Source organism: Podarcis vaucheri, assembly GCF_965113315.1.
Source record: "Podarcis vaucheri genome assembly, chromosome: 2".
NCBI lineage: Eukaryota > Metazoa > Chordata > Lepidosauria > Squamata > Lacertidae > Podarcis > Podarcis vaucheri.
In genome coordinates this window covers 90,432,910-90,455,671 of record NC_138760.1, presented here as the reverse complement: position 1 = coordinate 90,455,671, position 22,762 = coordinate 90,432,910, and the positions used below count along the sequence as shown (strand labels likewise).

The 22,762-nt window shown below is 41.4% G+C and overlaps 2 protein-coding genes across 4 annotated transcripts in view; both read left to right on the top strand.

The window, feature by feature from the left end:
- The window catches only part of PODXL2 (podocalyxin like 2), a 56,435-nt gene extending 49,880 nt beyond the window's left edge, over nt 1-6,555 (top strand). For all 3 annotated transcript variants that reach the window (XM_082209754.1, XM_082209755.1, XM_082209756.1), the window contains exon 8: nt 117-6,555. In XM_082209754.1, the coding sequence (XP_082065880.1) occupies nt 117-326 (210 nt within the window). In that variant the 3' untranslated portion in view covers nt 327-6,555. The remainder of the gene's footprint in view (nt 1-116) is intronic.
- Nucleotides 6,556-7,469: 914 nt separating this feature from the next.
- The window catches only part of ABTB1 (ankyrin repeat and BTB domain containing 1), a 38,667-nt gene continuing 23,374 nt past the window's right edge, over nt 7,470-22,762 (top strand). The window contains exons 1-7 of the mRNA XM_082210228.1: nt 7,470-7,734; nt 10,317-10,379; nt 11,902-11,957; nt 15,665-15,809; nt 16,995-17,154; nt 18,183-18,228; nt 19,929-20,045. Coding sequence (XP_082066354.1) covers nt 7,679-7,734; nt 10,317-10,379; nt 11,902-11,957; nt 15,665-15,809; nt 16,995-17,154; nt 18,183-18,228; nt 19,929-20,045 — 643 coding nt within the window. The 5' untranslated portion in view covers nt 7,470-7,678. The remainder of the gene's footprint in view (nt 7,735-10,316; nt 10,380-11,901; nt 11,958-15,664; nt 15,810-16,994; nt 17,155-18,182; nt 18,229-19,928; nt 20,046-22,762) is intronic.

Here is a 22,762-nt window from a genome sequence, read left to right as displayed (position 1 = left end):
TGTAGGAAGTGCTTCCTGATTTGCCTACCTTCCTTCCTAAATGTCAAGCTTTTGAATAAATAAATAAATAAATAAACATTTTCTCTCGCATCTTGTTTGTCCCATTTCTTTTTCAGTCACATGGGGAGGAGCTACGGTTTGTGGAGAACGGCTGCCATGACAATCCGACCTTGGATGTAGCCAGCGACAGCCAATCAGAAATGCAAGAAAAGAAGCCAAGTGTGAATGGTGGGGGAGCTGTTAATGGACCTGAGAGCTGGGATGTCCTCATTAACAAGCGGGCAGGCGAAGAGGGAGATGTGTTTGAGGAAGACACACACCTTTAAAAGAGGAGTCGGGTGTTTCTGATTGCACTCTTGTTTGACTTAAGGGCCATTTGGTGAGGGTGGCTCCTCAGGAACTTATTTTTTCAGGTTTGGAATGGATCTGCCCATCACGGTCCTGAGGCACCATCACAGTCCTGGAGTCGGAAGGGCCACCCTGAGCAGAGTGGGTGGGGGGTGGGGCGTGTTTGTGTGTTGCTGTCAGTAGCGCCAATGTTTAATCACTTTTAAATGCACTTGCTCTAGTTCTTTGGTAGGAGTGGAGGATGGCCAGGTTTGAAAAATAAATGGTATCAAGGCTTAGCATTGCCCCAGAGTGGTGTTTACTGAAGGATTCGTCACAGAGGCAGTAGGCCAGTTCCGCACAGGAAAAAGTGGGTTCACAACCTGTCTCAAAAGGTACAGTGGCAGCAAGGAAAGACGGCATATTTCTTGTCTAGGCTTGGGATATGATGCATTAAGACAGTCTTGCAATTCACCACTCACCTTGTTGCCCAGCATGAGAAACTTTTCCTTCTAGTGAATGACCAGCAGGATTTTCTACTCAAGCTGCAAAGTGGTTCATAACTGTTAAGTGCTGGGCTGACAGATGTATTGTGTGAGCTGGTAATTTAAAAAAACTTCTCTGTAAGGTTGCTATTTAGGCAGAACAAATCTATTCTGCTCAGGTACCTGACAGAGCCCTAATTTTAGGTGCTAGCAGGATATTGCATTGCCCCTTCCCTTACTATGACATTTTGCAGTAACAGCACCTTTTGTGGATCCAAACCTAGTGGAAACTGAACTGATCTAGCTTGGTTGATCTGAATCCAGAAAAGTATTTTTTTAATATAGAATGAATTCCTGCTATCACCTTCACAAGTTTTCTGGACTGGCAATTAGAGATCAGAATTTTGGGGCAGCAGTGGGCAGGGAAGCCAGCTGGGAAGTCTCCTTTACTTTAGTTAATGCACTTACTATAACAGCTACGCTGATTGCTGCGCAAGTCTTGTTTGATTGACCTTGAATGAAACAGATGGAAAACTTAAGTGTCCTCTTCTGTACCAGTGGAGTAAATTTTGATTTCATCTACCCAGCTATATGTCAGGAATAGGTCAGTTTAAACAAATGAGGTTAGTACCTTAGTACAGTAATACCTCTGGGATCAAAACTAGGCTCAAGGGCTGCCATATGAATGCTTTGTTAGCATGCCTTGGGCAAACTAGAATGCCCCAGGCTTCTTTGAGAAGCACTTGCATATGCAGAACCTCCCGTTTTCAGTGCTGATGGCTGGTCTCAATATATTTTTGCTTCCTTTTCTCCAGAATGTTACTCCGTTACACACATCTCATGGCTTGTCTCACTTCAAAAGGAAAATGACCAACACAAAAACTTGTTATGATTGCCTGTCTGGCTCAACCGAGTTGCCATTAATAATATTTGCTCTTTAACAGAACCATCACACACAAAGATTCATGTATATTTAATGGAGATTGCTGATTAACTTGTAATGGAAATTTGTTAGCATCCAATCCATAGCTCTCTATGAGCACTGAAATCTGATCTCCCAAAGACATAAAGCAATCTTGTCAGCACAGTTTAATTTCACATATAAATATTGCATAAATCTTACATACAGTATTGCAAGGATTCTTTTTTAAAAGGGTTCAGATGTTAGGCAACAGTATTAGTTCCCTAGCCAAATTCCAACTAAAATATTCAATTTATGTGAATGTCAGGATTGCATTTTCTCTCTGCAGGGGAGATATGTGCCAGGAAAACTATCTCTAAATGTTTATTCTTTTTCATGGTTTGGATTCTATGCAGTCAAATCCTGCACAGAGCTCATTCAGGATTTTAGAGATCTTTTACATCTTCCCCTATTTATTTATTTTACTCCATGGCTTCTTCCATTTTGTCCTATCTTAGGGTTTATGAGAGCAGTTAGTCATTATCTTTTTGGCTGTAGTTTTTTACTTGTTTAAGATTTAACACACACATACACTATTTCCTCTCTACAATGAGTTAGGTTTGTACTCATCTTTGTTATATACATGGAGCCAATATACATGGAGCCACACTGACCTCTGGTGGTGGCTGAGAAAAATGGATTAAAGGAAAAATAGTTTTGTTCTAGCGCCGCCTTCAAACACACAAAATACCATGATTTCAAGATGGAACGGTTAGAAATGAAACTACAGGCCAACTCTACTCCAAAGTAGATGAAAGGAAGCCAGCAGAGCACTTTCCAATGACATCTAGAATTAAGCTTGTGGGAATAGTGATGATAGACCTTGAGTCTTTAAGCGCATGGATTTAAAAATTAGCATAGAGCAATAATCCTGTTGGCTTCACTACTCGCCGTAAGAAAAAATAGAGGAAAGGGAGCAATCCTTAATTTTTACTAGAGATATGTTTTACTGGACCAGCTTCTTTTGTTGGTGTGAGAAGTATGCAAGCTTTTGAATGACGGTAAAACTCTTTAAACAGTTAGAATGACCTCACAAAACTTTTTGAGTCACCTTCTGATTTAATGCAAATTCATGCTATCATAAGATAATTCTTTGTAAGCCCACCATTTTGAGGACTGTATCATCTAGTACTGTAGATGGTAAACCACTTTCAGACAAGGAGATGTGTGTTCCTACAGAGATGAGAAATTACCATGCCCCTGGATGTAGGGTACAAGCGAGAGACATTAAAATAAATGAAGGGACTATATAGTCTTAGTCCAGATACTACACCACACAATTATCTATGCTAAGCATAAGTAAGAACCCACACTATGGTTTCAGCTTCCAAATATACAACTCTGCCCTCAGCTTCTAAACTTCACAAATTCGCTTCTTTAACCATAGTGCTCCATAGAGCAATGTCCTTAAGTGATTTGTCAGTGGTTTGTGAATTCAGACATAAGGGCAAATTACAATTGGTACAAACTATGGTTTGCAAACCAGCTTCCAGTGTTGGTTTGATATAATGGTTTACAAAGGATTTATATTACGTCTGAATATAGCCAAATAGTCACAAAGAGAGATGCTTCACTCAGCTTCATGGACTACTGCCCTTACTTGATGCATGGTTATGACATTCTAGGTCAATATGTAAGGAAATGCAGGGAGGATATGAGAATTCTTGGCAACTCAGCATGGTCGTGTGGTGACAGCCTTGCCGTTTGAGAACCACTGACTCAGAAAATATCTAGGGGCTACCTAACTCAACATCTGGTGCAGAAGCTTCTCTGCTGATTGTTCCAGGAGTGGACAAGAGTACAGATTGCTACACAGATGTCTCTCAGCAGGACTTGCCTCGGACACTGATTTCTCATGAATCTCTGATTAAAATAAAGCATACATTTCCACTCTCTAAAACCAAACACAACTCCCTCCTCCCAACTAAAAAAACTAATAAAGGCTGAGGAATCTGCTGTCCTAGTTCTTTTGTTACATGCTTGTGAAGATAAAGCCTCCGATACTACTATTAGCCTTACTATCCTGGCTCCTACACTGCTGTATTACATTAAGGATATGAATGGGATAGTGTGGATCTCCAAATCACTGCAGTGATTCCCAAATGAGGGATTGAGAATCAGCTGGATAAGAGTGGGATGGATAGATTGCAGCAGAGAGCTGCAATGGTTGGGGAAGAATTATAAATCAAATTATTCTGATTGAGATGATCCCATTAGAAAGACAGACTGCAACCCTACACCCACATAAAATTAATTGAACTTACTGAGACATATTTCTGAAAAAACATGCACAGCATAAAATGTACTGTTAAACATTTGGGAAACGCTGCACGATTGCTTCCTCTCATCCCTGAGTCTTATTTTTCTAAGGAGACTGAGAAAGTTGACCTTCATTTGGAAAGTTTCCTTAATATACATAAAAGTAGGGTTCTTTTCTTGATGGAAATTTTACATACTCCAAAATGTGATGGTTTTATCATCTGTCATTTCACTTGCTAGCAAATGTTCCTTAGTCACCAGTAGCACTTTTTGAAATAAAGTTTCTGGTCAAAATACAGAATCTCCTGTGTTCATTTCCCCAGCATGTATTAATGACTTAAGCCTCAGCTTGAAGAAAAAGATTGCTATGTTGTATGGGTGCAATATTTGTACATGCACAATGCATATGTTATGGTGAGGGTTGAAATTTGGTAAGGCATACTGAACATAGGTTTTGGAATTAACTGAGGGAACATTACATTTATTTATCAATTTATATCCTGTCCTTCCTCCCAGAAATATGGAGTGATATTTTAGTGGTGAGAGGTAGATTAGGTTGAGAGAAAGTAACTTCCTCAACTGTTCTATCAGCTTCATAGTGCAGCAGAGTTTGAATCTGGGATTTGATTAGTTGTGTTTCTTCAAACAAAGACCTCCTGATCTAATTGGCTGCATTAGCAGCTGGAAGAAGCTAACCAGGGCTATAAATGTGGAACAACCTAGCAAGGGAGTCCCATCTAATGAAACATTTTGGCCCCAGTGATGGCATCAAGGTAACAAATTATTAAGCAAACAGACTAATGCCACCCATTTAATCAATCAGTCAAGACCTCTGTGCTAGGGCTAAATCTTAGGGGTGTTAAGTCTATAAGAGACTTAAGCTAGTTTTTAGCTCTGCCCAAGCAGTGAAGTTTAGAGGGGACATGGTAAACCAGAAATCTAGACTAAATCCCAATTTTAGAGAAATGTTTTAAAAATATATAGTTCCGTACAGTACAGAGTCAGCTTTAGATTATAAGGTAGGCTTAGCTTTTAAATCAAGTTCAGTGTTGCCATTCTTTGAGAAGTGGAAAGTGTGAAGACGGAAAAGTTCATTTTTCAAAAGTTGCTTTATTGCATGTGGGGCACCCCCACACCACCCCCAGGTTTGAATCTTCAGGAACAGACACTTAATAAGAATAAGTTAACATTTCAAAAATGGAGGATTGAAACCCTACACTATCAAAATCACTCCATCAATGGATCTGTTTAATGAAGACAGTAGAATTTTTGTTAATTTATCGTTTTAACATTTGTAATGCTAAGTATACCAAACAAATAATTTCTATGACTCACACTATCTTCAACTGCATGTGCAAGAAAGGTGACTCAAGCTGGGTTTTTTATCTTATGTTGCCCTGTCCTGTTTTGCCATGCAGAAAAGACAATCATGGTATACTTTGAACCAAAGAACTCACTTTGACTCAAACAAAAAACCTGTTCAATATCAGGACTGAGTTCTGCCACTAATATAAAAACAGTGTTTGCCAAGAACAACAAGTGTTTTATCTTCCTATTTTATACTGGGAGCTTGACTGTGGCATCACCTATTTTATTAACTAAACTGGAGATAGATGCCTTGAAAAAAGGAATTTTCTATAGAATTCAGAGGACTCTTACTACTGAAAGACCACCAGTCCCTGCTTGCCTGAAGCACCCCATGCAAACTGATCCATCCAAAACTCACTAGGTGGCTCTGCCCCATTACCACCAAAGCTCACCTGCTTTTGGCTCTGTACTGAACAGGTATTTTAAAGGCACAAGTTGGTAACTTATGAGCATATGTATAGCTATGAGCATATACGAGTGCTATTTGCAAAACCACAAAGGCTAGTTAAAGCCTCCTGGATGGACCTATGGGAAACTCAAGTGTGGGGGCATGAGCACAATAGCCCTCTCACTGTTGAATCCCAGATTCAGGTAGGTGTTGGTCTGACGCAGTCAAAATAAAAATTGTCCAGTAGCACCTTAGAGACAAACTAAGTTTGTTCTGGGTATAAGCTTTCGTGTGCATGCACACTTCTTCACACTTCTTGAATCCCAGTAGCTGGTATTGATCCTGGGGATACCATACACCCCAATGACTAGTAGCCATTTGATTAGCACTCTCCATGAATTTGTCTAACCACTTCTTTAAATACATTCAAATTGTTGTCCATCCCAACTTCTTGTGGAAGTGAGTTCCAGAGTTTAACATACACTGTATGAAGTAGTACTTCCTTTTGCCTATCCTGAAGCTTTAACCACTTAACTTCAGTGGACGACTCAGGAACTAAAATTATGAGAGGGAGCAAAACGTCTCTCTATTTACTATGAATAATTGTACACACCTCTATCACGCCTCCTCTTACCCTAGTTTTTTACCAAATTAAAAAGTCTCAGGCAATTAGCAGCTTAAAATGCAACAAAGCCGTCGCCTCCACAACTCTTATTTGTGAAGCTGTCAATGGGCAATGGGCGTCCCAAATGTACACGCGGTTTTAAGATTGCCTTTCGGATTAAAGCTGGTTTGAGGGGAAACACATCAAGCGGCAGTATTTCTCAAGAAACTACAAGATAGCTCTGGATTGCGTGCACACGGATTCAACAAAATCCTGCATTGGAAAGACAGAGAAAAGCATAATGTGGTAAAAAACACAAAAACTGCACCAGCTCCTTGAACACTTCCGTCGTCCCTTTCCGCATCTTTTCTAGCTCGACAACATCTCTTATTTTGGAGACGAAGAGAATTGAACCGAACAGTCTTCCTTCCATACAATAAAAACTTGAGTAGGAAAGCGCACGGATGGCTGCCTCCCTTTTCTGCTTCTCCTACTTGCTTGCGGCCCTGCAACGAGAGACACGGGGGGTTTTATTCCTCCTAGTCTCCTGACATTTTTTATTTTCTTTCCATTCCTCTGGGGAGAGGCCACCACGCGAAGAGCACGGCGTCAGAAGTAACCAGGAAGCTCCCTTCCGCGTGCAGACAGAGTCATTGTCCGCTTCAGCCTCGCCTCCGACCGAGGCTTCCGGGCCACAGATTTGCAGGCGGCATGGGGGGGGGCGCTGGAGGAGCCCGAACTTTTTAAAAGCACGAAGCCCTAACCCTTTTGAAAATAATATATATATATATATATACAGACGCACAAACGCCGCTCTTGGCACCGGAGAGAAGGAGGAGGTGGCGGCATCTAATGGCGGGCGAATCACAGAACGAAGCGAGGCGGGCTCTTGTGCAAACGGGGCGCAGTAGCAGGAGGAGGAGAAGCGCGCGCGGCGCCTGGAGCAGCAGCAGCTGGTGCTCGCCCGTCCGAGGCTTTGCCAGGCGGCAGCGGCGGGAATTAAAGCTGCACACGCCCGACGCCGGCCTTCCGCAGCCGCTGCCCGGTCTTCTAGGCTGACCCAGGCGAGGTGGGCGGGCCTGCGCGCCGCCGGGTCCCCCAGGAAAGGGCGGGGAGCGAGGCCGGCCTCCTCGCTGGTGTGGAGCAGCCTCTCCGGCGCCGTGTTTACATCCGGCGCCGCTTGCCCTGGGCTGCCCTGCTCCTCCTCCTCCTGGGCCTGGGCCTGCTCCCGCTGAAGCCGCCTTCGCTCCCCTAGGCCGGGTCAATGCGGCGCTTTCCGGCGGGCTATGGACACCAGCGACCTCTTCACCAGCTGCAAGAAGGGCGATGTTTTCCGAGTGCGGTGAGGCCCCCATGGGGTGGGGGGTGGGGGACCCCCGGGAGAGGGCCACACACACCCATCGGTGCTGCGCCTGGGCAGAGGCTGGGGCTGGGGAGCTGAATAGGAGGCTGTCCCTTGAGGTTCCGGTTTGGGGAGCACCTGAGTGGCAGGTGGAGGTTTAGGGGCTGCCCTGGGACTTAAGGTAAACTCGTCTATTTCCCCCCCTAGCTTTCCTCGAAGTTTGTTGTGTGTGTTTAGGATGTTTAGATGCCTCTTCTAGACAGCAGCAAAAAGTGCTGCCTGAGAAGTAAAACTGGGAAGGTATTTAGAACAAGCTTCTGGGCTTGTTTGCACACCTGAAAGCAATAACCTGGGTGAGAGGGCTCCGGGCATGTACAAAGTGCCTTCGGTAACCCCAGCTAATGCCTTCTCCGCCCATCTAGGCTTAAAGGGAGGAGAGACTTCCAGATAGGAGCTTCGAAGTTCTAGGCAAGGCGGATTTCTGGCACACACTACTTTTAGAAAGCAAACGTGGGGCATAGGGGGAGTACTGGCTGGGGCTGGAAAAAATAGAATGGAGGATATTGGGCACAACCAGGGATATTTTGGAGGGAGAATGTCACAGATCTGTGAGGGGAATAGGGAACAAGCATGGACTGGATAACTTAAGAGTTCTGTTGGGTGTGGCAGCTCTTTGGTCTTCAACTGGTGGGTTGGAACCCACGACTGTCACAGCCTGATCTAACATGTTGCAGCAGTAGCAATACCATCATACAAATATGTGGTAATTTTTTTTGTTTTTTAAAAAAGGTTTCCAAATGCATGTTTTGGTTAAAAGTTGAGTCCTAGGTCTGGGAACATTGAAGATTATTGTGGCAGAGAATAAGTTAGGGGGCAGATAAATAGTTAGGAAGCAAAATTCTTTGCAGAAATTCTTTTCACCTGCCTGTATTTGCCAACCTTCCCTCCCCAAGCTACTCATATTTGGCAGTAGAATGGCTGCTACTGTGTTGCTTCATGTCCCTAATGGGAGGCCCCAAGTTCTTGCTGTGTTTTTAAAAAGGAAAACAACTTTTGCCTCTTCTGCCTATCAGCTCAGCTTCCTGTCCTGAAACAGCTGACTACTTTAGATATCCCCTGAGAGCAGGACCAAAAAGAAACACACACAAAAAGGCAAATGGTATTTTAAGGCTTTATAAACACATTTTCTCCTTTTTTAAACTGAAGATGTTGTAAAATATAAACTCTATGCTGCTTTTCCACACATGTGTGCCCAGTGTGACTCAACAGAATACAAGCACTGTCACAAAACACATCATTACAAAGACAAAACAGTTAACATGACAGTAATTCATGAATACAAGAATAAATATATACCAATCGTATATTTAAAAAAACTATCAATTAATTTCCTGATTCATTGCATTAAGATGTAGTAACAGCCAGAAAAGTAATGTTGATCACAATATTATATCAATTCAAATTCATTGTGATGTGCATAATCACCATAAGTGATGCTATCCATCAATTTCAATGTCAATCTTAAGAACTAGTAAAAATCACAACACTTACAGCTTTCAGGTGCAACACAGTTTACAAGCAGAAACACAAAAAAGGACAACAGTAGCAACATACTTGGAGAACATCAACCAGTTGTTGTTTTAAGGTTTTTAAATAATGGCTAATTTTTGCTCATGATTTTAAAATGTCATTTATATTTAAATTCATTCCAACCTCCCTCCTGCCCTTTTATTTTATTTTTGCAACCACCCTGTGAGATAGTCTAAATTTAGAGACTGACTTTATCCCCAGTCCTAGTCCAGTACTCTTAACCATTGCACCATACTAGCTCTGTTTTTTTAGGGCCTTTCCAGAAAGCAAAATAGAAACACAAACTATTTTTCTTTGTGTTTTCTGTGCTCCTGATAATCTGCATATGCACTGTTGTGCCCCCATAGAATTGGTGAGGATATTTGTCACTAACTTTTTAAAGAAAAAAAAAAAGAGGGGAGGTGTGTGCTGCTGTAATGTAGAGCCAGAGTAGCCCATGTGATGCCTCCAGATGTTAGACTAAACCAGGCTTCCTCAACCTCGGCCCTCCAGTTGTTTTTTGGCCTACAACTCCCATGATCCCTAGCTAGCAGGAGCAGTGGTCAGGGATGCTGGGAATTGTAGTCTCAAAACATCTGGAGGGCCAAGGTTGAGGAAGCCTGGACTAAACTGTCCATCATTCCTCAAATGGCCAGGGCTGATGGGAGGTGGAATCCTAAAACCTCTGGAGGGCAGCATGTTGGTTTCTTCTGATATTTAGGAAATTACACATACTTAAAAATCAATGGTGGGGGTAAAGGAGAATAAATGTAATGTGGGGGAAAATAGCCTTGCTGTTTTGTGTCCCTTCTTTTAAAGGTTGCACGGGCACTCCCAAACTTTAGTATACGGTGAACTGCCCTGAGATCTTATGAAGTAGGGCAGTCTAATCTGATAAATAATAATTAATAATAGGGAAAGGAACTTTAAAAACAGATAATTTCTGAAGCTGTAGCTGAAGTGAGTTAGATGAATTCTTAAGTGCTAAAGCTGTGCCCTTGTTTGTCTTTCAGATACCTTCTTGAACAGAGAGATGTTGAAATCAATGTCCGGGATAAATGGGACAGTACCCCTTTGTGAGTGCTTTGGCCTTGAGACATACATGCTGTTTGGTAACTTATACAGGATTTAAAGAAATGCTTTCAGGCATTGCAACGGTTCCTCATTTTACTTCTGTTGTTGTGTTCAAAAAAGAAATCATTTTTTCTTATATCCTTCTCCTACATTCTGCTCCCCATTGTCTCAAGTTTTCAGTGTTCCCATGCTGTTTTTTGTTGACAAGACCTGCTGTTGGAAATAATTGTCCTCATTCAGAACAATATTCTGGAAGGCGAGTGAATGCCTGCCACTGCTTTTGGGATAATTTGTGGCAACCATTTTACTAGCATTTACTAGCATTCTAAGAAGAGGCCTGCTCCAATTGTGCCATTGGCTCATCTTGTCTAGCTCTGGTTAGCCGTAATGTTCTGGGAAGGTTGCAAACAGGGCATGAAGACAATAGTCTTCTCTTGTTTGTCCCCAACATATGTTCATCAGCACTGTGCTACGTCTGTCATAAAAGAAAGTATAGAATGGGAATCCCTGGAGTTGTACAATGTGTCCTTGGGATATTGTCATGTCAGCATTTATATGATTGCATTAGCTGCTGATCTATTTCCACATAAAATTCAAGGTACTGGATTTTATGTTGAAATCCCTAAGCATCTTAGGACCTAGGTTACTTTTCCTGCATGAACTTTCCTATCACCTGTGATCATTGCTGGAGTTCTATCGCCTTCTGAAGTGAGATGAGTGGGAATTGGGAAAGGGATATTTTTCATTTTGCTGTCTCCAGGGAGGCCCACCTAGCACTAACTAGCCTGTCTTTACAGTGACAGATAAAAGACTTTGCATTCACCCAAACCTTTTAGTGTCAACTTTTAGAAGTTTTCAAAAATCTGGGATTTACGTGCAAGTTACTGCTGCCTTTATCTCGCTAATGGAAACTGCTCTGAAAGTCTTGACTAATAGAGCAGGCTATAGATACTTGCAATAGAAATAATAAGCATGTACCCTAAAGTTCTTGTTGGTAAAGCTATCATACAGTGTGGGGCTGTGTGCAGATTTCACCTTTCTCAATGCTGTCCCATAGAACTTGATGGGAGCACTGAAAACCAAGGCAGCTCTGTTTGCATAGTCCCACCCCTTCATCTGCATAGCCCTAGTCCGCATCTCTTTTTCTCTACTTGCACATGAAGCAAGTGCGTATCTCATCACTAGAAAAAGAGTGGGAAAAGACCCTTGTTATCCTTGTCACAGCAGAAAGAAGTGAGAATGCTATGGAGAGGACTGGATCAATTTATTGTAAGGAGTTAACACCATGGGGGGAGCCAACGTGGTGCCCTCCAGATGATGTTGGACTACAACTTCCATCATCCCAACCATTGGCCATGCTGCTGGGGCTGCTGCGAGTTGCACTCCAACAACAGCTAGAGGGCAACACATTCGCTGTCCCAACCTAATGTGATTTTAGGATCTTAATTAGATTGCAAAGTTGGTGCTGTGGGAGGACTTTCATTTCTAAGTGTCTCTTTCTTAACTCCTTCCTTGTGTTAACAGGTATTATGCTTGTCTCTGTGGACATGAAGAGCTTGTGCGGTACCTTTTAGCCAATGGTAAGAAAAACCTGATATGCTTCTTCTCCTGGAGACTGTGTGCCCAATATATATGGTCACCTGTGTGTCTCTAGAATTGTCATTGAAGGTACACCAGAATTAAAACAGTATAACCCTGCTCTGATGGGAAACTGCATAGTTGCTTTTGACTTGTTAAGCTAATCAAACAGCTAGAATCTTATTTTGCAAGGAAAACTTTTCCTCTCATGGTAGGGTGTTAGTACAGGGCTCAGTTTTTTACAAGTTTGTAGTACTAGCCCTAGCGTGACATTAAAATTGGATCTTAGCTTATTATTTATTTATTTATTTATTTATCTCATTTTTTACTTAAAAAAAGAAAAAGTTAAGGCTCCTTGTTGGTACATTTAATATTTCTGTTCTCATCATAGCACCCAGCAGGGCAAAAATAAATGGATTTAGTGTTTGGCTTTACTAGAAGGAATAAATTCACCTGTAATACACTGAATCAGTAGCTGCCACCATTTATTGAGTGACTAGTAGGAACAGTTATCACCAGGAATATGTGCTTTCACTTGCAGATCTATCTAGGTTACCAAGTAACAAGTCTGCCAGCATCCATTCTTGAACCACCCAGCTCCCAAGGGCATTACAGTATTGCGCTGTTTCTTAGTAACTTGCTAAAAGAACAAAGGCAATAATGTAGGGCAGAGCTTTCCAAACCTTTCATGTTGGTGGTACACTTTTTAGACATGGAAGATTTCACGACACAGTAATTCAGTTTTACTAGCAAATAAGAGGTTAAACTAACCCCTTTCCAGCCCTGGGAGCACCGTGGGGAGCATTCGTGTGACTCACCTACACACTGCAGCCAACACACTAATGTGGAAAACTCTGATGTAGAGTGAGATACACTTAGTTCTCTCACCCGCACCTTCAAAATACATTGATTTCATTTAATCAATGATAGGTCTGTTGTTTAACAGATACAAAGAATATAAATCCAGTCAGAGAAATAAAACAAAATCATGGTTTCTAACTTTATTTATCAGAATATTTATAAACCACCAACACAGTTATTGTTGAGATGGTATAATAATAATAATAATAATAATAATTTTTATTTATACCCCGCCCTCCCCAGCCAAGGCCGGGCTCAGAGCGGCTTACAAGCAATAATAAAAACAAGTTAAATGATTACAACTTAAAAACAAAATTAAAAATACAACATTAAAATATTGAAACATTAAAATTTTTAACATGTAGCCTCATCGTAGGAGGAGAAGGAAACGAAAAAAGAAAGAGAGGGAGGGAATCAAATTGGCTCCAAGCAAAAGGCCAGGTGGAACAACTCTGTCTTACGGGCCCTGCGGAAAGAAATCAGATCCTGCAGGGCCCTGGTCCCATGAGGCAGAGCGTTCCACCAGAGTTGAAAAGGCCCTGGCTCTGGTTGAAGCCAATCTAACTTCCTTAGGGCCCGGGACCACTAGGGTGTTGCTATTTATGGACCTTGAGGCTCTCCGTGGGGCATACCAGGAGAGGCGGTCCCGTAGGTACGAGGGTCCTAGGCCGTGAAGGGCTTTAACGGTCAAAAGCAGCACCTTAAATCTGATCCTGTACTCCACCGGGAGCCAGTGCAGCTTGAAAAGCACTGGGTGAATATGCTCCCATGGCAGAGACCCCGTGAGGATCCTCGCTGCAGCATTCTGCACCCGCTGGAGTTTCTGGGACAGCTTCAAGGGCAGCCCCGCATAGAGCGAATTACAGTAGTCAAGCCTGGAGATGACCGTCGCATGGATCACTGTGGCCAGGTCGGGGCGGGAAAGGTAAGGGACCAACTGCTTGATGCAGCAAAGGTGGAAAAATGTCGCCTTGGCTGTTGCTGTAACTTGCGCCTCCCTGGAAAGGGAGGCGTCAAGGATTACACCCAAACTCTTAACGGAAGGCAATGGCACTAATTGGGCCCCCGCAAGAGAAGGGAGTTGGTCCCTCATCCCCGTGCCATCCCGACCCAGCCATAGGACCTCTGTCTTCGAAGGACTTAGTTTCAATCGGCTCCCACGAAACCATCCAGCCACAGCTTCCAAGCATCTGGTCAGTGTGTTCGGGGCCGAGTCGGTGTGGCCATCCATCAGCAGATAGAGCTGAGTGTCATCAGCATATTGGTGACAACCCAGCCCAAAGCTCCGGATAATCTGGGCAAGGGGGCGCATAAAGATGTTAAAAAGCATTGGGGAGAGGATTGCGCCCTGCGGCACTCCACACACCAAGGAGTGGCGCGACGACATTTCCCTCCCTAGTGCCACCATCTGTCCCCGACCAGAGATAAAAGAGCACAGCCAGTTACAGTAATTGAAAATAACAAAATTGTACAGTTATAAAATCATAAGATGACCCAGGCTGAATCAGATTAAGTCTTTAAAAACACTTGGTGAACCGAATATATTTTCAGCAGGTGACAAAACATCAGGATTGCAGGCGCCTTTCAGATTTCCATAGGAACAGCATTCCAAACTTGGTATTAGATCATAATTCATAGCTTACAGCTAAAGCAAATAATAATCCTTCTAGGTATAAGAAATCCAAATCATGCTTTGGTGGGGTAATGTTGAATTTGGTAAGAATAGCTTGTCATTGAACATGCAGCTACATGCAGACTCCATTAGAAATGGGTATACTCCAACCAATGCAGGCACAGACTTGAGAGAGTATTATATTGAATTTGGACAATAAATTTTATATTCCTAACCGTAGTTAAACACGCAATCAAAAAGTTTTAATTTTTCTGGGAAGCTTTTTAGCTTGCTTCTAACTTGTATTTACTAAATATTTACAGTGTACTTTAAAAGAGATTCGTTTCTCTGTTTTTTAAGTTGTAATAACTTCTCTCCAAGGAGCTCAATGTGGTGTTCATGGTTCTCCTCCTCAGTTTATCCTCTTATCAGCCCTGGGAAGTAGACAATGACTGTCCCAAGGTCACCCAGCAAGCTTCATGGCTGAGTGTGGATATGAACCCTGATCCTCATCCAACACTCTAACCACAATCCAGCTCAGAGTGTAGCACACTGGATCACAGTGGTATGGGTGTAGCAGAAATGTTTTCTGTGAAATATTGTAGAATGTATTCAGCTTCAGACAGCCATTTTCTTTTAAAACTGAGTAGTCTTGCAGTTGTCCCAAGGCAGAAATTAAGAGACTGGATACAGTAGTGCCTCGCAAGACGAAATTAATCCGTTCCGCGAGTCTCTTCGTCTAGCGGTTTTTTCATCTTGCTAAGCAACCCTATTAGCGGTTTAGCGGCTATTAAAGGCTTAGCGGCTATTAAAGGCTTAGCAGATTAGCGGCTAAAAGGCGCTTAGCGGCTTAGAAAAAGGGGGGGGGGAGTGGAAAAAAATTGGAACACTCGCAAGACGTTTTCGTCTTGCAAAGCAAGCCCATAGGGAAATTTGTCTTGCGAAGCAGCTCAAAAACGGAAAACCCTTTCGTCTAGCGGGTTTCCCGTCTTGCGAGGCATTCGTCTTGCAGGGCACCACTGTATTATGGTTGAATGTTAATTTTACTTCATGAGCTCTGTTTTAGACCAGAAGAACATATGAAAGTACTTGTAACGAGGGATGAAGGTTGCTCAGTTGTTTAGTGGAAGCAGTTCTTAGTACTGTTCTGCAGAGAAAGACAATATCACATATGTAAATGATCTGTCACTTGTAATATGGCTTCAAACCTAAATGCCAGTTGGTATTGGTTTACAGGTGCCAAATGTGAAGCAAACACCTTTGATGGCGAGCGTTGTTTATATGGGGCCCTGAGTGATGCTATTCGGCGGGTGTTAAAGGAGTACAAGCAGATCACAGCAAAGTGCATGAAGAGAGACTACTATGATGTCTTCCTTCAACGGTAAAGAGAGAAGGGATGCCTTCATTGCAGGCGGTTAAGCATTAAAATGCATCTGTTTCCATTGGACTGCCACGCCCACTCCTTGGAGGGCTGACCCCTCTTGTTTTGTTTCAGGAGATTCAAAAGATTTATTATGTTCTTGTCTTATGGAGGCTCACTTGTGATAATGACAAGTCTGTCAAGCCACTGTTAGTACATAGTAATTTGAAAGTTTATATATATATATATATGCTTTCGTAGATTTTCACGGGTACAGGAATGCAGGTTTTGGTGTCTTCGGGTGTCTTCCCGTGTAAGAGTCGGGGTGTCTGTGCGACGTTTCGACGAGGTCTCACTCGTCATCTTCAGGCTGGTGCTTTCGGCTTCTTGTTACTGGAACAGAGCAGAGTCTGGTGTTTGAGTTCCTATAAATACTGTTGAGGGGTGTGGTGTATAGCCTCCAACGTTCTGGGCAGAGAACGTTCTCTGCCCAGAACGTTGGAGGCTATACACCACACCCCTCAACAGTATTTATAGGAACTCAAACACCAGACTCTGCTCTGTTCCAGTAACAAGAAGCCGAAAGCACCAGCCTGAAGATGACGAGTGAGACCTCGTCGAAACGTCGCACAGACACCCCGACTCTTACACGGGAAGACACCCGAAGACACCAAAACCTGCATATATATATATATATATATAATTCCCTCCCCACTGAAAAGCTTCTCATACAGTATACATGATAAAACTGATTAATCACAATCTACTGTGTAGGTGGCAGAAGTAAATAAGACTACTTAATATGTGTGTGTGCGCACACAGTCCTGTTTATGGAATGCTGTCCCCAGGGAGGCTCACTTGGTGCCATCATCATATAGCTTTAGGCGTCAGGCAAAAACATAACTTTTTCTTGATGGCGTTGAATCATAATTTCCTGTGGCCTTCTTGAGTGGTTCAGATTCTGCCTTTTTAAGAACAAGTTTGTCATTTCATTTTTTCATTGTTTTTCTTTGTGCTGGTTTTAATGTATGTTTTTCTTTGTTCATATATTGTAAGTCACTTTGAGTTACCTTGGTAAGAAAGGGACCAATTAATAAATAATAAAGCATTATTTTAGAACCTTGATTTTGAAGGAACAAGATTCTCGCAGTTGCTGAGTCCTCCAGTCCAGTTTTTTCAGACTTCTTGTTCTCATTCTCCTTGCAGACTTCTGGAACAGGGTTACCAGAGTGACATTGTATTCATTGTGCATGGGAAGTCTTTCTGTGCCCATCGCTGCATTCTCGGTGCCCGGAGTGCATATTTTGCAGAAATGTTTGAGACCAAGTGGAAGGGGAAGAATATCATAGCACTAAAGCATCCATTGGTGAGAAGACTCAAGCTTTGTTTTAACTGGAATAGTGTCTGCAGTTGGTGCTTGCTTTATGGTTTCATGTGCCAAGTCTAGACCCTGATTTACGCATGCATCAGAATGAGACAGTAGAGTGGACTGTACCACTTAAGACTGTGGGTGAGGATGTTATTTCAAATACATTAACAAACATAAAAATCAACTAACTAAAAAAAACATAAAAAGCAACTAACTCCCTGAATTAACTAACTCTCCACTTCATTGAGAGGAAGTGGTTCTGGGCTAGTCCTCTCACTGCTATTCTCCTTTTTTCTTTTTTTCCTTTTTTATTTGCAGTGAATATTGTTAAATTTGGAACACTCAAAATGGGCTTCTCCTACTTGCAGTCTGAATGGTACAGTCCATTCTGCCACTTTATTCTGCTACACGAGTACCAAGCCTGATGTTCCTAACTAATCAAGTATCAAGCTTCTTTAAAACAGTTTTACTTGGATTATCTCAGCAGTGTTGATCCGGAACATCATATTGAGATTTCATTGTGACCTGCTGTATTAAATCAACCCTGCCTGTTCCTACTGGTAAACATAACACACAAGCTATTCAACTTCTCACAAAACAGGTTTTTGTTTTTTTAAGCTAACTATATAAGTGGTTATCACAACTTGTGGTCAGTTCCACAAGTTAATTACTTTTTGAGTGACATTATTTAATGTTGTCACATGGTGCGAACGAGCTGGCATTGAGGAAAAGGGAGATACAGCTAAAATCTTGCCCTTTTTGTTGCTTGCCTCTCCAGAGTTAGCATTACTGCAGAATCTCATGGGCCCTCATTACCTTCTAGTTTGAATATAGCCAATGGGGTGCCCTCTGGAAGTTGTTGTGGACTTCTGATCATTGACGTGACAGTCTGGGGCTGATGGGAGTTGTAGTCCAAAACACCTTAGCTACTGCTGTTCTAGCTTGTTTCTCACTTACATCAGTGTATAGTTCAAGCCACGGCAAAATGCAACCTCTGTAAATAACCACTTTCATTCATTATATAGATCAACCCAGCTGCCTTTGGTTCCCTTCTCCAGTACCTCTATACAGGTAAATGTGGGCATGTGCTGCATTGTAGTGCTTACAAGTGCTGCATTTGGATTCAGAATAACATCTTGCGTATATCTATATACTTTGCATAATTATTTCAAAACTTAGCTTGTCAGAAATGGCTCGGGTGACGTACTTTTTCTCTTTCTCTTGCAAAGACTATACTGATGGAAAGCATTAGATACTGGGGCATAGAATAACAGCATTGATGGAGAGGCATGGAGCTGCACAAGTTGCGTTGGACCTTGCTAGAGTGAGATTATGGGGGATTCAGGTTCTTTTCTCTACTGTCGTGTTTTTGCTTTGGGGTTAGCCACTCACCCACCCAAGCAACAATATTTTATTGCCCAAATACATTGTCTCCCACCACCCAGCTGATGGGTTTGTTTGTTTGTTTTGCAAGTGCTGTATCAAATGCAATAAGGGCACTGGCATTGCTAGTAATGAGTGACACAACTTTGTGTTTGGACATATTCCCGGTATACCACACTGTTGCTCTAGTTACTTTTACGTCTAAAAGCGCCATGGCATTAATCCCCTTTATTTCATCAACAGTTACTTGAAATGTTGAGGCTTCAATTCTAAACACACTTGTTTGGGAATAAGTCTTTCTGCAATTCAATGAGACTTACTCCTGATAGACGTGCAAAGGATTCTGCTGTCTAGAAGATTTGTTTGCTGGTTGGGCATTCTAACCAGGCATAGACTGTGCTAACATGTTTTTCTACCTCCATTTGCATATGCCAATAGGGTTCCTCCCAATTCCAGAGCACAGCTCTGGATTGGAGCTACCAAAGGAATATCAAAGAATAAAAGTTTGTCTTATTTTTGTTTGTTTTTAGTGAACAAAGGTCCTTATCCTTCACTAGACAATGGCCATACGTTTCTGGATATTTGTACTCAGGAATATGTATGAATCTGGCTATTGAAGTTGCTCCTCTTTTTGCTTTTATAAGACAGGAGTACCTTGAAATACAGAAGGATACAGAAAGTGAGACATGCATCTTTATTTAACATGTGGGACATGTGGATTAAACCTATAGAAGGGTTTCTGGATTAGCCTTCTCTACATTTGCTCATTGCTTTGGGCAGATGTATGTGGGAAAGTGGCATACCAATTGAAATAATAGCTACATTATTGTAGTTATCAGAATTGACGGACTTGTATGTAACATTTCTTGGCTTTGTCATATGTAGACATGTGCATCCATATTTTATTTATTTGGGTGATAGTCAACCAAGTTGTGTATCTATAGTCTATTTGTTTACTTAGGGTGGCATGCATCTCTGTCATATTCTTTGTAGACTCATTGCAATTAATGGACTCAAGTCCACTGATTTTAATAGGCCTATAGCGGTATCGCTAACATTGGATGTCACCCTTACTACAATTTTGTACTGTTAATCCATTCAAGATGGTTTGCAGTCTAAAATAATAAAGATACAAAAGGTAAAAAAATCAGAATTTTCTCAGGACATATATCTGAAAAGCAACATGCAATATGGCTCAAAAGAAGTTGCTGTACTAGCTGTACAAGTGATGTTCTCAAAAATATAAATGCAGTCCTTCCTTAAGTCACAGGGGGGTGCTGAAACATAAATTTGCAGCTGTGGATGTAAGGATGAATTTTACGTGTTGGTGAATAAATAATAGGGAGAATTGAAAGGGTCATTTGCTTTCTTTTCTTTTCTTTTGCCAGGCCGTTTAGACATAGATGTAGAATATGTGAGCGACTGCAAAAGATTGGCAAAGCAATGTCGGCTCCAGGATCTCATTGAAGACTTGGAAACCAAGTGTAAAAAGGTGCATGAATTTGGTAAGGTCCAAATTGCTCAGACTGGCATTTTATATAAGAAAGTGGAAAGCTGCCTTTTTTTCTGAAGAGCTTATATTAATTAGCTAAAAATTCTAGTAATAACTTTTTTCTGTTCCGCTGTTCTCCTAAAGTGCTCAAAACAATCACAGTACACCATGCAGATAAGCAATTAACAATATGAAATATTCTTTAACATGGTATTATTATTATTATTATTATTATTATTATTATTATTCTTTCCATTTCTATACTGCTTTATAATTTAAAGAAAAAATTCTCAAAGTGGTTTACAACAGGTTAAAACATCAAATAAAACAATGCAGAATAAAGCATTAATGAAGAGAGTAAAAAAAAATCACGTATACATTCAAAGCAATGTAATTAACAGGAAACTAAAATATTATCTGAAAGATTTCAAAATAAAATATTACAAAAGAAGTCAACTACAGAATACACATTTAGTGTAGTGAAGTTAACAAAAAAAATTATCATAGAATATATGAATATTTGGAAGGGACTCAACCCACTGCAATGCAGGAATCTCAACTAAAGCATCCATGACAGATGGCCATCCAACCTCTGCTTAAAAACCTCCAAGGAAGGTGAGTCCACAACCTCGCGAGGGAGACTGTTCCACCTTTCAAAACTTAAACATTTCAAAAGAAAGCATTACTATAGGAAGTTAAATATAATATGCACATTTGAAACTGCATAATTAGCAAGAGAATAAAATATTGTTTAGAACATACCTGCTGCTATTGCTGCCAGTCCTGCCCATGGTGGTTGGCAGGTGTTGGAAGCTCAGGCTTGATGACTTGTACTAAGAGACAGCTATGATGGTCTCTGGCCTTTTCAGCAGCCCTAGCTTTTGTAGCTGGAGTCAGTCCTCCCTGCCCTCCCAGGCCAGGGGGGGGAAGGCCTGCAAGGCAGGGAGCAGGTCTTCCAGGATTCACAGCCAAGATGGGTCTCCAGGATGGTAAAGTCAGTCAAGAGCAAGATCCAAAATTGCACAGTGAAAGCCCAACCAAACAAAAATGTCTTCAAATACATAGTGAAAAGATTTCCTGATTGAGGTATTCTAGAATTGTAGCACCCACAGAAAATGTCCTGCCTTCTGTAAGCTACCCAATGGATATTTTGAAGTGGTACAGAGAAAAGGAACTTCCAAGCTGATTTTAAAGCCCATGTAGGCAACAAAGTAAGTGTTCCTAATAGTTATTTGGTCTTAGGCCATCTAGGATCGTCTTCAATGTCTCACATGCTGTACTGCAGTAGTCTATCTGGGAAGTAATTTAAGTGCAAATAACAGGCCAAATCTGTTGCTTTTAGAAACTGTGTAGGTCTTGCACTAACATAGGCAAGATCTTCAGGCTTATAGGTGCAGTGACTAAGGAGAGGTAGGGTAGATTCATGTGCCCTTAATTTGGTGACAAAGTTCTCTCTCCATTGTACATCAAGTTACTGTGCTATGCATATACTAGTGGGTGAGCACTCTAATGGGACATTTAATTGTGTTTAGCATAAGCCTTTGCAGCATTCTTGTTTTCTAGAAAGAGTTGTGATATGTCATAACAGGGACACATGGGTATGGTCCAGCAATTTGCTATTTGAATATTACCTGCCTAAGGACCATTCCCATGATCTGGAATATAAATACTTGGAATAATAAGCAACTCACTCGTAAATAGCTTAGTTATCCATCTTTGTACGGTAGTGCTATATTCTGAAATGGTACATTATTTGACACTCATGGTTTTAAATGTATTCTATTGCTGTAACCCACCCTGGGATCATGAATCAAGGAAGAACAGACTAGAAGTCAAACTTAAATATTTAGTGGGGCTCCAGGCCATTTCTAAACTGGATGATATAGGTTGCAGAAAATGAGGCAAGCAAAAAATTCGTCTCTAAACCAGATACGATTAATCTTGAACTGGATACTTGAGGAGCTCCCTCCCAGGCTTAAATATCTAGGTTGCTTGCTTGTTTTGTAAGGTTAACTGTGTAGATATCAAACAATAATGTATTGTAGTAATGCTTGATAGATGCAGATAGATATTTCACACCCTGTAGTGTATGTTTTCTGCAAGTGTGTTAAGAATAGTTGAATTTCATAACCTATGAGCATAGTTTAATAAAAATCATGCTCTCATCACCTTAAAGAGATAATGAATAACTAATTTAGCTATATTTGTGTTAATGTTTGATTATATTTCAGCATCTCTAATTACACAGTTTTTCAGTTCTTTTATTTGAGGTTAAGCTGATTGATGCTAATAAACTCTTATTCCCAGAAATGCATAGTTATGATTTCTTCACGGATGGAAAAAGTCAGGTGGTTAACACAAGTTGCTTTACTGCCTTGGTTGTGTACTAAGACTACCACCTGGTGTCATCCCTGCCACACACACACACACACACACACACACACCAAGGTCCATTGCACCAGTGGAAGTTGCTTTCTCTCTTGGACACTTTGAAAGGCTAAGGCTGCCGTTTGTTTCGCAGCACTCATATTAGACATCAGAATTTAAATAGTTGGCCAGGCAGATCATAAATTTACACTTCTTTAGGATTATTTTGTACTCTGCTTCTCACCATTTGTGAGAAACCCTTAAGTGATGAAAGGAACAGTTTAGCTTGCTTCTATATGCTGCTGTCTCCAAAACTGAAGGTGCTAGAGCATCCTTTATTGACAATCCCCTCTTAACATCTTT